The sequence below is a fragment of the Homarus americanus genome, unplaced genomic scaffold, assembly GCF_018991925.1.
Source record: "Homarus americanus isolate GMGI-L3 unplaced genomic scaffold, GMGI_Hamer_2.0 scaffold39155, whole genome shotgun sequence".
NCBI classification, from domain to species: domain Eukaryota; kingdom Metazoa; phylum Arthropoda; class Malacostraca; order Decapoda; family Nephropidae; genus Homarus; species Homarus americanus.
Window position 1 is genome coordinate 12,023,782 of NW_024737042.1, and position 17,053 is coordinate 12,040,834.

General features: G+C 46.8%; 1 protein-coding gene across 1 annotated transcript in view; it reads right to left on the minus strand.

Moving 5' to 3' along the window:
* LOC121872799 overlaps window positions 1-17,053 on the minus strand; it is a 58,429-nt gene that overhangs the window by 28,216 nt on the left and 13,160 nt on the right. The window contains exons 4-5 of the mRNA XM_042375856.1: window positions 16,197-16,349; window positions 7,713-7,766 (exon numbers count right to left, since the gene is read on the minus strand). Coding sequence (XP_042231790.1) covers window positions 7,713-7,766; window positions 16,197-16,349 — 207 coding nt within the window. The remainder of the gene's footprint in view (window positions 1-7,712; window positions 7,767-16,196; window positions 16,350-17,053) is intronic.

Sequence of the window (17,053 nt, forward strand, 5' to 3'; positions counted from 1 at the left end):
TTGTCATATTATCTGGTGATTACCTTCACGGTGACGAGACCTTGGAAGATATGCAGTGAGCCGAGACAACTAGACCTTTTGTGTAGTACTAGTGCTATGTCCGCCTTTTTATTATACTGCCGCAGGGAGGGTACGTGATCTGGGACCTTCATTTACACTGTACAGGTGAGTTGGGTGTACATTTAACACACTACGGGTGAATGGGGAGTACACAACACAGCACGGCCAATGGGGTGTACACTTAAAATAGCATGATCAATAGTGCATATAGTGTATTGCAATATGCATGTTGTACAATGTATTGTATTGTGAACAAATGTATTATACGTATATGCATGTTTTATATTGTACCGTGTTGGTAGTGTGATGTTGATTTTGTCTGGTTGTACACTGAACATGATGCACATGAAACTGTACGTGGTAGATTGCAGACGTCATAAAGGAAATGCTCTATGTGCTGTGTACAAGGGTGTATATAAGGTTCAGTTTGTACACTTCAAAAAAGGTTTACGGTGATTTATTTAGTGCACAATGGAAATTTATTTTGGGTGTGTTTCTAAGGTGTTGCGGGAACAACAACAACAATGAAGATGATTATGATGATAAGAACAATAATATCGGGAGTTCTAGTTTGATGTCTTCGCTACTGATAAAAGAAAAAAAATTTAATTACTTTTCGCACTGAATATTCCCGAACAGGTAATCATTAGCATCATCATCATCATTCCACCAGTTGTTGTTCTCAGGTGAGTCAAACAGGTAAAACTCTTCACAAGGCTGAGAGATCAGTTGTCAGGCGGGGATGATGTGATGTGGTTAATTCTGGAGTCATTTTGTAGTGTAATCATGCATCATCTCTTTACTGTGTTCTATCATGTTAAGCTACAAATATTTCACACCTGTTAATCAAACGCTACAGGTGCTAAATAAAGAACGTCACCAGCCCCGTGGCATTAGTCGTCTACCTTACGTTATTAAAATAAGTGCTGGCTACAAGGCTTCCATAATACTTCCTATTAAATATGGAGATTCAGTCATCAATATAAATATATTCTGTTCATGCAAGGTGAGAATATTCCACCGAGAATTATCATCTACGGATTTGAACATCTCTGACATTCAGCAATTGTTTCCATCATTCGGGTTAGTGAACAATATCACTTGTAAGGACAATCAGTTCACATTTATTTTATTTTTTAAACTCTCCTCGGGTTTTGCTTCGTTAATTCCGTATATTACTTGAGCATCGAGGGATGATTTGCGGGCATGTACCACCCACACCAATGTCTACAAAAAGATCAACTTTATACCGAAACTCCATATAGACAGTTTAATAACATTATATTTTATTCCAGGAAAACATGAAACGTAAAACATATATGCATGGCAGCATGAGGAAATAGTCGAAATACTTTTGAAGAGATACGCTAGCTGGACGATTTTTCGACTATTTACATGCTGTCCGGACGGTCTAGCCCCGACACTTACATAAAGTTCTCTCTTGCCCTGACGCTGTCTCTCTAAAATTGTCAAGCTTTAATACTCCATAATTATATTCATTCAAAAAACGGTAATATTGAAATGCGAAAATAAACAAAAACTATACCAACTAAATTAACAGGAAGACCTTCAGTTAACCTCAATACTCGTGTTTTCGAGAAATTTTTCGCACTTGTGAATGCAGTTTAAAATTTCACATCAAAATTATATCTTTTCATTACGGAAATGGGAATGGAAATGAAAGTAAATTTAAACACAAATAAATTTTTTGGCCATAACACATACATATTAATTCATTACTTTAAATTCTGCTCAGGCAAGGTGAGAATATTCCACCGATATATATATATATATATATACTGTATATTTCATTAGCCCAAAAGCACGCGGACTTCAAAATACAATCAACACCTCAATCCGCCAGGATTCGAACCCACGGCCCACTAGACCATGACTGTGACCGGGGAACGCTAACCGCTGGACCACCAGGATACTAAAAGCATTCCTAGACTTTGTTATATATGGAGGAGGGTGAAGTCAAGTCCACAATGGTCAGGTATTAGGTAGTGACTCTACTAATCTTCAAAAAGCACCGCAGCAGTCGGTAGTCAGGTCAGAGGATAAGATGACCCAACTTTTTCACCTGGTTACAAATCTTCTTAATTACGAAATTATCCAGTTTGTACATACCATTACTCAAATTCATGTTTAATGAGACCTGATTCTATAATGGTCCTACTGTAGGTGCTGGAGGTGGGTGTTGTAGGTGGGTGTTGTAGGTGGGTGTTGTAGGTGGGTACAGATGGGTGTTGTAGCTGGGTAGAGGTGGGTGTTGTAGGTGGGTAGAGGTGGGTGTTGTAGCTGGGTAGAAAACATAACATAAGAACATAAGGAGTCTGCAATAGGCCGGTTGGCCTGTGCATGGCAGCTCCTGTCGAGAGTTACTACCACTCTCTACCATCCATGAATCTATCTAGCCTCCTTTTGAAACTTTCCAGAGTTCCAGCACTTACTACACAGTTGCTAAGCTTGTTCCACTCGTCCACCACCCTATTTGTGAACCAGTTTCTTCCAATCTCCCTCCTAAACCTAAACTTATCCAACTTAAATCCGTTGCTCCGAGTCCTATCCTGCTCGGATATTATAAGAACTTTATCTATATCCCCTTTATTGATTCCTTTCACCCACGTAAATACTTCTATCATATCTCCCCGCACTCTTCGTCTTTCTAGGGAATGCAAGTTAAGTTTCTTTAACCTATCCTGATACGGAAGATTTCTAATTCCCGGAATCATTTTCGTCATTCTTTGCCGCACCGACTCTTGTGAATTGATATTCATTCTATAATAAGGGCACCAGAACTGAACCGCATAATCGAGGTGCGGCCTGAATAGCGCAAGATATAGTTGCAATAAGACCTCTGCACTTTTATTACTTACACTTCTAGATATAAAACACAATACTCTGTTTGCCTTATTTCGACCATTAACGCACTGTTTTCTAGGCCGTAGGTCCGGGCTTACAAGTACCCCTAGGTCTCTTTCACAAGTCGACTTCTCTAGGTTGATGTTGTTAAGGCTGTATACATTGTCAGTATTTGTTCTTCCAATATTAAGTACGCTGCACTTGCTGGTGTTGAATTCATTTGCCATTTTTCAGACCACCCCTGCAGTTTATTTAGATCCTCCTGAAATGCATTTGCATCCTGCCCTGAATTAATCTGCCGCCCAATTTTGGTGTCATCCGCAAACTTGCTTATGTCACTGCTGATCCCAGTATCTAGATCGTTTATGTAGATTATGAACAAGAGTGGGCCTAGTACTGACCCCTGGGGAACCCCACTGGTTACACGGCCCCACTCAGATTTAATACCATCTACGCTGACCCTCTGCGTTCTATCGGTGAGCCATGATTTTATCCAATTTAAAACTTTCCCCTAGATACCATGAGCCTTAATTTTTCTCAGAAGCCTCTGATGCGGTACTCTGTCAAATGCTTTGCTAAAGTCTAAGTAAATAACATCATAATTTTCGTCATTATCTACTACCTCGAAGACTTTCCTAAAAAACGTCAGCAGATTTGTTAGACAAGATTTTCGCTTTGTAAACCCATGTTGCGAGTCGTAGATTAATTTGCTTTTCTCTAGATGCGATTGGATACTATCTGCTATAATTGATTCAAGAAATTTCCCCACTACTGACGTCAAACTGATCGGCCGGTAATTTGATGCTGATGCTTTGTCTCCCTTTTTGAATATGGGTACTACATTTGCTTGTTTCCACAAGTCTGGCACAACTCCGGTGTCTAATGATTTTGTAAATAAATTTACAGAGGGTCCGCTAATCTATTCCCTACACTCTTTCAAGACTCGAGGGAAAATTTCATCCTGCCCTGGGGATTTTGTCTTTAGTTTATTTATCCTCTTAAGAACATCCTCTTTTCTGATAGTGATATTCTGTAATTTCTCTTCTTCCTTTCCCCTAAATATCAGTTCCACCTCTGGAATTTCCTCGCAAATTTCTTTTGTGAAAACTGATAAGAAGTAGTTGTTCAATGCTTTGCTTATTCTTCACTGCCATTTATCACTTCTCCCCTCCCTGACTTTAAAGGCCCAACTTTGTCCTTGACTTTTGTTCTATATACCTGGAAAAATCCCTTGGGATTCGCCTTGGATTCTCTTGCTATTTTGACTTCATAGTCTCTCTTTGCCTTCATTACATTTTTCTTAACATTCCTAGATAGTTCATTATACCTATTTCTGAGCTGCTCCTCCCCTCCCTTTAATTTCTTATAGATTCCTTTCTTTATTCCTATGTCATGTTTAAGTTTTCTGGTCATCCACCTTGGCTCATTCTTATTTGACCCAATTTTTCTTTATGGTATATTTTGTTCTTGTGCTTTATGTAGTATACTAGTGAATATATTATAGTCATGACCAATTGTTGTGTCATCTATGACCTCACCCCTTCCTACTGGGGACTGACGTGACTGTTCCCAGGTGACCTCACCTAGGTACCTTCTTAATCCCTGATAATCCGCCAACCGAAAGTTTGGGACTGACCATATTGTCATTGTTTTTTGTTTCCCAATTTAGGGTGAACCTGATTTCTCTGTGATCACTGTTACCTAGTTCTTCCCCTACTGTGATATCTCTGATTATATTTTCTTTATTTGTTAATACTAGGTCTAATATATTGTCACCTCTAGTAGGTTCTGTAATTAGTTGTTTCAAAAAATTGTCCTGTACTGCGTCTGGGAAGTCTTCAGATTCATAGTCACCTACAATGTTGTCCCAGTCAATATTTCTGAAGTTGAAATCCCCCATAATGCATAGGTTGTTATATTTTGCTGCCCTACTCATTTCCTGCTACATGGGCTGAGCTGCTTCTTTGCCCTGACTTGGGGGCCTGTAAATCACTCCCATAATTAGTTTTTCTCTTCCTTCCGTGATTTCTGCCCATACAGACTCGGTTCCCATTTCACCCTTTATTGAATTATTAATACAGCATTTTAATGTATCCTTGACGAAGAGTGCGACTCCTCCCCCCTTCCTACCTTCCCTGTCCTTGTGAAAAAGGTTGTACCCTTCTATGTGGTACTCTGATAAAAAAATTTTGCTTGCCAGATTCATCCAAGTTTCGGTGATTGCTATGACGTCTACATTCTCGGTACATACAACCGCTCTCAGCAAGTCTATTTTATTTCTAACGCTCCTACTGTTTGTATAGTATACATTTAAACCTACCCTTCCCTGGTCCTGTTTTACCCCTTGTCCTGAGTAACTAATTTTACTTCCCAGGACCTGCTTGTTTTTTGACTCCCACTCACCCCGACATCTCTCTACTGGCGAACCCCCCCCCCCCTTTGGAGTGACAATTTCACGCTCTAGGGATGCAGACAACGTCTTTACCCCCGCACGAGACAAGTGTACTCCGTCACGACTGTACAGGTAGTCGTTGCCATAGAATCGTTGCCAGCTATCAATTCATGCCCAACCATTGTTTGCACAATGTTTTTCCAGTCGGCAATTTATAGCAATTGCCCTGGACAGCCATTCACGACCAATCCCTCTTCTAGGCAAGACACCACATACTATCGGGATCCCTCCCCTATCTCTAATCTTCCTCAGCGTCTCCCTATACCTCTTGAAAAGTTCCTCACTCCTAACCTTTCCTATGTCGTTTCCTCCCACACTAAGACACACTACTGGATTGGTACCCTCCCCTGACAAAACCCAGTCTAACCTCTCAGCTACATGCCCTATCCCATCCCCAGGAAAACACACCCTAGTCCTACGTTTCCTATCTCTTGTACAAAAAGTCCTACCTAAAAACCTCACCTGGCTGTCCCCAACTACCACGACCTTACCTCTGGGCAGGGTTTGTACAACTGCCCTTTCCTCCACCTGCACCACACTTTCCTGCCTCTTCTCTTCCTCGCCTGCTTCCTCTAGCACCTGATAGGGGTTCCTACATTCCACACCCTGGTCAGCTTTCCTGAGCCTGACCCTAATCCCCTTGGAGACAACCACTCTCCACGCCTGCTCCTCCTTCGCAGGTGTCCTGCTAGGCAGGACACCTACCTGAAGGAGTTCAGTCCTGAGGGCTTCATTTTCCGCCTTTAGAGTGTCAACCTCACTCCTCAACTGCCCCAGCTGCCTTAGCAGAGTGGCCAAGAGGTCGTCTTTCCCCACACTACTCTCCTCTTCCCCCAAGACACAACGATCCAAGGCGGCCATTTTCCTTGGTCACTACGGGAGAACTTGGGGGCACGTCCTTCTCCAAGATGGGTCAGGTAGCAGTGGCTGGTGGTGGTGTGTGGGTTGGTGTGAGGTGGGTGTTGTAGCTGGGTAGAGGAGGGTGTTGTAACTGGGTAAAGGTGGGTGTTGTAGCTGGGTAGAGGCGGGTGTTGTAGGTGGGTATAGGTGGGTGTTGTAGGTGGGTAGAGGTGGGAGTTGTAGCTGGATAGAGGTGGGTGTTGTAGCTGTGTAGAGGTGGGTGTTGTAGGTGGGTATAGGTGGGTGTTGTAGGTGGGTAGAGGTGGGTGTTGTAGGTGGGTAGAGGTGGGTGTTGTAGTTGGAGGTGGGGCTGTAGGTGGGTAGAGGTGGGTGCTGTAGGTGGGTGGAGGGGTGTTGTAGGTGTGTGGGTGTGACGACCTGTTACATATGTGAATAATGGTGATGTGGGTGGAGACGGTGTGTGGTGACAGGTTGTGGTGGTGGCAGGTGTGGTGGTGGCAGGTGTGATGGTGGTAGGTGTGGTGGTGCAGGTGTAGTGGTGGTAGGTGTAGTGGTGGTAGGTGGTGGTGGCAAGTGTGGTGTTGGCAAGGAAGTGGTGGCAGGTGGGTAATAGCAGGTGTGGTGGTAGCAGGTGTGTGTGGTGGCAGGTGTGGTAGTGACAAATGTGGTAGTGGCAGGTGTGGTGGTGGCAGGCAGGTGTAGTGGTGGTAGGTGTGGCAGTGGCAGGTGTGGCAGTGACAGGTGGCAGGGCGTGTGTCAGTGGCAAGTGTAGTAGTAGTGGCAGGTGTGGTGATAGCAGATGTGGTGGTGCCAGGTGTGGTAGCAGGTGTGGTGGTAGTAGGTGTGGTGGTGACAGGTGCGGTTGTGACAGGTGGTGGCAGGTGTAGCAGGTGTGGTGACAGGTTGGTGTGGCAGGTGTAGTGGTGGCAGATGTAGTGGTGGCTGATGTGGTGGTGTCAGGTGTGGTTGTGGCAGGTGGGTGGTGGCAGGTGAGGTGTGTGGGTGGTGGGTGTGGTTGTGGCAGGTGTGGTGGTGGCAGGTGGCAGGTGTGGTGATGTGCAGCAGGTGTGGTGGTGGCAGGTGGTGGTGGATGGTGGTGGAAGGTGTGGCAGGTGTGGTGGTGGCAGGTGTGGTGGTGGCAGGTGTGGTGGTGGTGGTGCAGGTGTGGTGGTGGCAGGTGTGGTGGTGGCAGGTGTGGGTGGGTGGAGGCAGGTGTGGTTGTGACAGGTGTGGGGTGGCAGGTGTGGTGGTGGCAGGTGTGGTGGTGGCAGGTGTGGTGGTTGCAGGTGTGGTGGAGGCAGGTGTGGCAGGTGTGGTGGTGGGCCAGGTGTGGTGGTGGCAGGTGTGGTGGTGGCAGGTGTGGTGGTGGCAGGTGTGGTGGTGGCAGGTGTGGTGGTGGCAGGTGTGGTGGAGGCAGGTGTGGTTGTGACAGGTGTGGGGGTGGAAGAGGAGGAGGAGTACGAGGAAGACTCACCTCTCATGCCCTGAAAGCCTCGCGGTCCTCGCTCGCCTTTGGCACCTGGGGTCCCTGTGGAGGAGAGGAATATTAGCTGTATTATTCCATAAATTTTTGCGACAGTAATAAACTTACTTGACCTACGTACGGTAATTTTGTTAAATTAGGTCACTAATTCCTTATACTACGTCGTTCTACTCGGCGTCGCATAAGGTATAAGTGTAGACCTCTGTGTTTACTATAACAAACAATACTCAGTAATGTGAGGCGACTGTGGATGGGTCATACACGAACCACCCGCTGCCAGGGAGGCTTTCTGGCATAATGACTTCGAGCACTTTCTTTTATTCTCTTGCTGTATAATGGCATATGATTGGCAGGTAAGATATGGGAGTATCAAACAATAACATTGAGTTCCAATGTTTTTTCTTTACTGTTTTCTTTTCATAGACGAATTATTTCTCGGTGATGATTTTGGTTTCGTCTCGAGTAAAGTATTGTTTTTTTCCTTAAGTTACGTGTATGGGTCAGAAAGATCTCGGGGATGAGCACAACTCAATATAAAGCATGTTTAGGTCACCAAAAGACAGATTTTATTAGACTAAATTAAATATTTGCGCTTTTTTTTTACAGGGAATAGCCCACCCGGGCACAAGTCATCGATCCACAACGGGGCCTAGGGGGCGAAAAAATAAGAGTAAAATGAAATTGTAAATATAAAAGAAAAAGATTATATTAATCGACACCACGAAGATGCCGGAAAACCAGCTTTTTAAAGTGAGACAGATTGTATGAGTATGGAAACCTAGAAGAAGGCAGAGCATTTCACAGGTTGGCTGTGTGAGGCGCGAAGGATGTACTATAACGGGTTATTCTAGTGTGACCGACATCCACAGAGAAACGGTGGGCACCGACGGCAAGACGAGTGTTACGAGCCCACGGCCTTGCCGGCGGTACACAGGATGCCAAGTGCACCGAACATTGCCCGTTAAAGTACCTGTAAAATAAAGTGAAGCAACATTGCGGCGAAGAGAAAGGGAAGAAAGATTATCAACTAAAGGAGGAGTTGTCAATAACACGAAATGCCTTTGATTCCACCCTATCTTACAGTTGGACAAAAGAAGAGCCACCCCAGATATAAGAACATAAGAACATAGGAAAATAAGGAGTCTGCAATAAGCCGGTTGGCCTGTGCATGGCAGCTCCTGTCGAGAGTTACTACCACTCTCTATCATCCATGAATCAATCTAGCCTCCTTTTGAAACTTTCCAGCGTACCAGCACTTACTACAAAGTTGCTAAGCTTGTTCCACTCGTCCACCACCCTATTTGTGAACCAGTTTCTTCCTATCTCCCCCCTAAACTTAAATCCGTTGCTCCGAGTCCTATCCTGCTCGGATATTATAAGAACTTTATCTATATCCCCTTTATTGATTCCTTTCACCCACTTAAATACTTCTATCATGTCTCCCCGCACTCTTCGTCTTTCTAGGGAGTGCAAGTTTAGTTTCTTTAACCTATCCTGATATGGAAGGTTTCTAAGTTCCGGAATCATTTTCGTCATTCTTCGCTGCACCGACTCTAGTGAATTGATAGCCATTCTATAATAAGGGCACCAGAACTGAACCGCATAATCGAGGTGCGGCCTGACTAGCGCAAGATATAGTTGCAATAAGACCTCTGCACTCTTATTACTTACACTTCTAGATATAAAACCCAATGCTCTGTTTGCCTTATTTCGAACATTAACGCACTGTTTTCTAGGCCATAGGTCCGGGCTTACAAGTAACCCTACGTCTCTTTCACAAGTCGACTTCTCTTGGTTGATGTTGTTAAGGCTGTATACATTGACAGTATTTGTTCTTGCAATATTAAGTACGCTGCACTTGCTGGTGTTGAATTTCATTTGCCATTTTTCAGACCACCCCTGCAGTTTATTTAGATCCTCCTGTAATGCATTTGCATCCTGCCCTGAATTAATCTGCCGCCCTATTTTGGTGTCATCCGCAAACTCCAAGTTAAGACGATTGAATCCCTTATAAACTTGAAACAACTGCTCAGGAGTGAAGTAGCTACGGCATCTGTACAGCATTCCCAGCTTTAGGGAGGCAGCTTTAGCAATGTTGTGGATGTGTGGCTTCCATGACATATTAGAGGAAGTGGTAAGACCTAGCATATCTATTTTAGAATTTGGCAGAATGATTGCGTCCTGAAATGTGATTGGTGGGAGATCACCTAATTTGGAAAGTGTAATTGGTAAATACTGAGATTTATTAGTAATGAGTTCAACCAAGTTTCTACCTCCCCATTCGGAGATGCTGCACAGATCCGCATTGATAGATGAAATGATATCAGCTCTAGAAACAGATCTAGTCTGAGAGTTAGGGGGAAGGGAAAAATGTGATGAATAGGATATCTGGATCTCTCCTTTCTTAACTTAATTTGTTATGAATATTATATGCTCTTCATTTGCATAATTACACCCTTTGAAAAGATTCGTTACGTTAAAGTACAGTTGCCCCCACATGAACGTGCCATGGCCTGGGAGTGTGTGTGGGCTCTGGTACGAGACGTGGCACGGCAGCTCTTTAGTCATGGGCGTAAAACGGTGTACTACCCTGTTTGCGGGTTACACAATAATGGTGCATAACTGGTAATACAGGGTTTGTTTATCTTTTTACCTCCTATATTGTGTGTATCTTATAAAAAAAACAGGGAATTTCACTGTTTCACTCCCATGCATTCAGCCCTGACTAAGGCGTTGCCCTGTCACATCTCCTACCCCGAGCTGTGATACTTTACGTTCCTATGGAGGCAACTGTACATTAAGGCGGCCTTCCTTTTTGTCCATAAGCCTACTTAAACTAAAAGCTCATGTCTGTCTTAATCCACGTCTATAACATTGCCATTCTCCTGAACTTGTCTCTTAAACAGTGTCCTCATGCGTTTGTGACTACAGAGGAGGCGTGTTAAGATATTCCGAGCAATCACCAAAACTTGGTTGATGTTCAATATTTGGAAATAAAAAAAAATGACAATAAATTCCTGCATAAAAGAAAAGTAACAAGCATTTTCTATCTTATCTGAAAATGACTTACAATTACACATTATGATGATAGAAGATTTATTTCAAGATGTTTCCTATTACCAAATATCGAACATTAAATATGGAACAGCCACCCAGCAGTAAGCGATAATGGGGTCAATTGCTTCACCTTTTTGTACCAGTACATTTGCCGGTTTATTCTTGATAATGAAGGTGTCTTGTCATGAACATCAGCCATCGTCAGTGCCCGGGTCTCTAAAACAAATTTTTGGCGAGTTGAGCTTGCTAGCGCACTTGCTATATTAGACCTCAAGGTATCACCCTAGGAGGTGACAAGGCCAATATTAACATATCTATATCAGTATAGGTTGTCACTAGCAATGAAGAAACTGGAAGCAGAGAATGGGAATCTGCGCAAGAGAGCTCCGCAGTGTCACTGCCTGTATAGGAACATAACTCAGATGTCGTTCTTTCTGGCCTCACTGCTGTAGGTAGACGTCCCAGACTCTTCTCCTGCCTCGGTTTTATTCTTCTCTTTTTGGTTTGTGTCTGTACTTCGCACTATCTGTGCATTTTTTAGTCAGCAGTTTCCCAGAATGATTTATTTTCTTAGTTATTTAGGTGGAGGAGTGTTGTTTTGCGCCCTCTTGGCTTCGGCCATTTTCAGGCTTTTTGCTTTTCCCTGTTTGCATGTTTTATCTCCCCCCCTTTTTTCTTCTTGTGTGGTGATTCACGCCAAGGGCGTCGATTTGTTGTTTTTTTTCCCCCCACATGGGTGGCCCTCTATTTGCGTTTTCTCTTGTCCAGGCCCACGCACCGATTTGTTACTCGGTTTCATTGTTCTGGCTCAGGGTTTTGGTGGCAGAGAGAGACGTCTGTAGTCCCTTCTTCTTCCCTGCTCCACTGTTTTCTCCTGCTTGTTTTTTCATCCCCAACTCCAGAAGGTGCCCTGCTCGGCCCAGAGGTGTTCGGTCAGGTTCAAACAGGATGGCCACTCCGCCTGTTAAACCCACGCCCAATGCGTGGATGATAATAAGTTCAACTAGAGTTGCTGTACGGTGTGCTCTGATGGGTGGCAGAGCTTCTCCGCAACGCCGACGGAGATGTGGACACTTCCCACATTTTCTGGCAAAATTTAGGGCACCGCTGGGCGGCAGCCTCCAGTTCCGCCAGACACCGGGGCTCCCCCATCTCCTGAAGGGACCAGGATATTTGTTCTCGGTTGAGAATGTGCCACCATCTAGGCCCCTCGGGTAGAGACCATTCTACCGACGACCCAGGCCAAGCTTCCCTCCTCCAGCTTCCCAGTCGGCCACTGGGAGCCCATCTCTCCCTGCCCTGGGGCTTCGGGCTCTCCACAACTCAACCCCCTTGCCCTTCCGGGAGTAGAGTGTTCACTCCTCCTCCTGTCGCCACCGTCACCGCTCGGGGAGTCCTGCTAATTCTTCCTGGTTTAGGATGCAGCAGCTGCAGCAGCAGTAGGCCCAGGCCCCCGCCACCCAACATCCTGTGGCACAGAGATCCCGCCCTCGGCCCCCCTTTCCAGATCCATTAATGTTCTTGTAGTCCAGTTCCGAGACGAGGAGGCCAGGTCCTCACAGGGGCTGCCTGATTACTCAGACTCGGACCAGGAGTTGGTCTCCGCAACCTCTCCAGCCCCTACAAGGCCCAGGCCTTTGTCAGGAGAAGATACACCCCCACCTCCCCAGGGCTAGGAGACCCTTCACGGCGCCGCCGGGGGGATGGCCCCTCTAACGCCTCCATCGCTCCATCTAGGCCTGCCCCAGCCGCCCAAACGTCGCAGCCGGAGATGCTGCCCCTCCCCCCCTCCGGGGTCACTGCACCCACCCTCCCAGCCTTGCCTCTGGAGATGCTGGAGGCTCTGTCTTCCTGGTTCTGGGCGCAGCAGCTTCAGCAGTAGCAGGCCCAGGCCACCTCCAACCAACCTCCTGTGGTATGGGGATCCCACCCTCGCTCCCCCTCCCCGGACCCTTCAGTGTTCTTGGAGTCGGGTTCCGAGCCAAGGAGGGCTGGGTCCTCAGAGGATGCCTGACTACTCCGACTCGGACCAGGGTCCGGTCTCAGCAACATCTCCAGTCCTTACAAGACCCAGGCCTTCGTCAGGATAAGGGAACTTCCCCTCACCTACGGACGCTCCCCTCTCTTTTAAGACACCTGATTACATCATCAGCCAGGAGGCGTACAATTGGGCTCTGGTCCCACGGGACTGGTTTGTGCACTGACACCAGGGGAGACTGGCAATTTTTTTCGAGTCTAAAATGGAGGAAGGACCTAGTTCTCTCTCCCCATTCCGACCTAGAGGTCCGACGACTGGCAGACGACTTAGGTTCGGAGTACTTCGAGTTCCGACAGCTCCGCCTGTCGAGAAGAGAGATGGTCCCAGCCCTGTCAGGAACGTCACCGATTGCGGCCCTGGACGCCTTCGACTCTCTGTCTTCCTGTTCCGTGCTGTCCATGGCAGGTACGCTACAGGATGGTAGGAGGTGTGCCTGGGCGGCAGGTCAGGCTCTCTTTCCACGGGAAAAGGTGGGCCTGGATCTCCAGTTGATCTGGACGACGGTTGCTGGAAGGAACAGCTGTCACATCACCTTCCTCTCATCGGCCCCTGTTGTCTTATCCCCCCAGGATGACCGGGTGCCAAATGAGTTGATGAGTTGATGGAGTTCTTGTGAGCTTCGAAATTAACCCAGTCCTCTCTCCCATGGCAGGCCTCTCAGGTAGCCGAGACTACCCTGACCATGGACGCCATGGAGAGGCAGAAGGCGGCCCTCACCTTGTCCACTACGGCAGGACTGGCCCAACTCGGCGCCTGGTTGAAGGCACTGGCCAACAACCCTAACTCCCTCCACCCAGATTCGGCATCCGGCATCTATAGGTCCTTTCTAAACTCGCTTTCGAACATGCCTCAGCCTTCAACCTTCGCCCTCCTTTCTGGTTTGGACGACTCCTGGCCCTCCGGTGGCTGGGCATCGAGGGTCGTCAGGCAAGGCCTCACCTGGCTATGGATCCGCCTGTCTCCACTCAGGACAACCAGACTACCCTGGACGAAGCCATCTGCTTCGAAATGGTCAGCACAGCAGCCGTTTTTCTGCCTCAACTGGCAGGGCACGGCCCGCTCAGCCCAATTGCTGTCATTCTTGGAGCAGATCTGCAAGGAGGCACATGACCTGCCTGCTCGCCATGTCACGGGAATCGAGAACGGCTGGGCCGAAGCTCTCTTCCGTTTCAAGGGGACGTTAGTAGAGTGGACATTATGTCCATGTGTGATTCAGTTACTGATAGAGCAGTGGGGTCGGCCGGAAGTAGACCTCTTTGCCTCTCATACATCCGCTCAGCTTCCGGCTTACTTGAGTCAGTTGACGCCGACACCACATGGGGACCCAGACGCCTTCATGGAGGACTGGAACAGGTGTTTCCGCCCCCCTTGCTCCAAGGTCCTGCTACGGGTCTGCCACAAGCTTTGTAGCTTCAAGAGAAAGTCCTCCTCCTGGCCCCCTACTGGCCAGCTCAACCATGGTTATCAGAGCTACTCAGCCGGTGTCCGCATCCACTGATGTTGGGAACGCCTGCCCCTTCGATCCCCTCGTTGCCAGGCTAAGGAGGTCACTTCACTTACACATGTGGAGTTTCTCTGTGCCTCCCCGAGCAGGTTGTATTCGCCTAGAGTGGTGGAGGACATCTTTTCAGGACTAAGACCCTCACTACTCGACAATACGAGTCCTGCTGGAAAGCCTTCCAGCAGTACCTCAAGGAGCAAGGATCTCCCACGCCCAGTGAAAGTGTAGTTCTAGAGTTCCTGTCATCTCCAGCGCACGAGCGAGGCATGTCTATCCCAACCCTCTCCACCCACCTGGCTGCCCTCATCGACCCGCTGGATTACGGGTGCGGGGTGAAGGTTAACAACAAGTCGGTTACCCTGCTGAAGCGGGACCTATCCCACCAGCGACCACCTGCTAGACCACCCCGGACCTTCTGGTCCTTGAAGAAAGTCCTAACTCTTTTGGTCTCGGTAACTACTACTCCTTCAGTCCTGTGAACTATACTGACAACCTAGCCTGAGGGCCTCTGGCCTTATGCTGTCTATTTTTCCTATGTTCTTGTTACTATAAATGTTTTACCATGACATGGGTTAATTGGGTATCTGTCTCACCCCAGGATCAATTCACCACCCGACCGTTAAAGGACCGCCTACTACAGAAGGCCCTCTTCCTCGTAGCGCTGGCCACGGGCTTCAGGTCCTCCCAACTCAAGGCACTCACGAGGTTCGACCACTGGACCTCCTTCGCCCAAGGAGATTCTGCAGTGTCCCTGGCACCTTCTCCCACCTCCCTGGCGAAAAATGAGCAGGAGAACCACAGGCTTTAGCCAGTAGCAGTTCCGGCATGGTAGAGGGCGGGCCTCACCGACTCTGTCCGGTCGGGACCCTCCACCAATACCTCTTCATTACGGCCGATCACACCACCAGCCAGCATCATCTCTTCGTTCATCTTCGGTCGGGCCGCTCGCTGTCAGCCAGAGGATTGGCAGACAGATTGCAGCAGGTTATAGAGGAGGCAGACCTTGGGAAGGCACCACATCCCTTCCCTACGACGTACAGGGTGTAGCAGCTCCACTGGCCTTCCTGAGGACCCACTCCTTCTCACAGGTCCGGGAAGGGGGTCAGTGGAAATTGGCCTCCTGCTTCATAGCAAAATACCCGTCTCATCAATTGTCAGATGCACCCTGCATAGCAATGGGTCTCACCCCTCGATCCACAGACAGCAGGCTAGAAAAATATTAAAGTAGCTTAATCTAGAATAAATAAAATTCTAATGGTCCTGTGTGTGCTCACTGCTCCCGTTACATCCTAGCACCCTCCTTCCTGTGGAATTTAGCAAGTGCACTAGAGAGCTCAACTCCCTAAAATAGGGGCTTTGAAGCTTGTTGAAAAGCCTATTTTTGGTGAGTGAGCGAAGCTAGTGCACGCACTTATTCCTCCCTTCCTTCGGCTCAATCCCCCTGCTATTCCTGATGTAGGGTTTTGGAAAGGAATGACGTCCAAGTTACGTTCTCAGACAGGCAGTGACACTGAGCAGCTCTCTTGGGCAGATCCCCATTCTCTGTTTTCAGTTTCTTCATTGCTAGTCGCAGCATATACCGATATATATGTGCTAATATGGGCCTTGTCAACTCCTAGGGTGCTATCTTGAGGTCTAATATAGCATGTGCACTAGCTTTGCTTACTCACCAAATATAGGCTTTTCATCAATTTTCAAAGCCCCTTATATATGTGCCAGAAGTTCCTCCAACGCTTCAACACATTGCAATATATCTTGTTAGTATTGGGCAATAAGTCCTCGTGTCTGTATCTGTATGGATAGTTTTGCCTCCTCAAGTCACTCGTTTAACGAAGCTACATACAAACTGTATAACAACAACAATAGCTTGTCAACTTACCGTCAGTACCGTTGAAACCATCCCGTCCCGGCAAACCATTGGAGCCCCAGATGCCATCCACACCGGGGATACCGTTCAGCCCATTGCGCCCTGGGATGCCGTCCAGGCCAGGTTCACCAGGAAGCCCATCCCGCCCATCCAGGCCCGGGACACCTGCAGGAGAAGATTAAGAAGCTGATGCAAAGCGAGTATTTACATATAATATTATTACTAAATATCAAGACTTTTAATAAAGTGTAAATTTTACATAATAATAAAACTGGCAACACCTTGGTCTTGGTTTGGGTATTTCTAGCCACTTCGCCTTTCGGCTATTTCTGCGTGGCAACATGACACAAGTATAGGGACTTTATATACCAGTAGCAGGTATGGAGAAATTGTGACCCATTTTTGGCCCCGAGCATCTCAGGGTGGCTGGCGACCATAATCAACGTAAGTTCTACTTTCTCTTTTAAGAGAAGACTCAGAGGGGTATAGAATTTATTGATACATTTTGATGAAATTTAGAGTACCTTTATACAGTACACTATTATAAGGCTAACTTATAATAACGGAACTACATTGGAATGATGTTCTAGGGTAGCGGCCATATCCACTAAATCTGCAAAGATTACTTTTAGTATTAAAGCATTAAAAATAATAGGTGGCCCTGAAGAACCCTTACGATTTCAATGAAAAGTTCCTCACCCCTGATACACTCAGTAACACGGTTGTTGAGGGTCAGAGGGTCACAACTTTGAGCGTGCATAATTTTCCTATTATAATATATTATTTTTTTTGCGATGTAAATTGAAGTAGTATAAAGTTTTAATCAAATTTTGACTTGTAATTATACTGAAGCAACTTTATTAGTCACT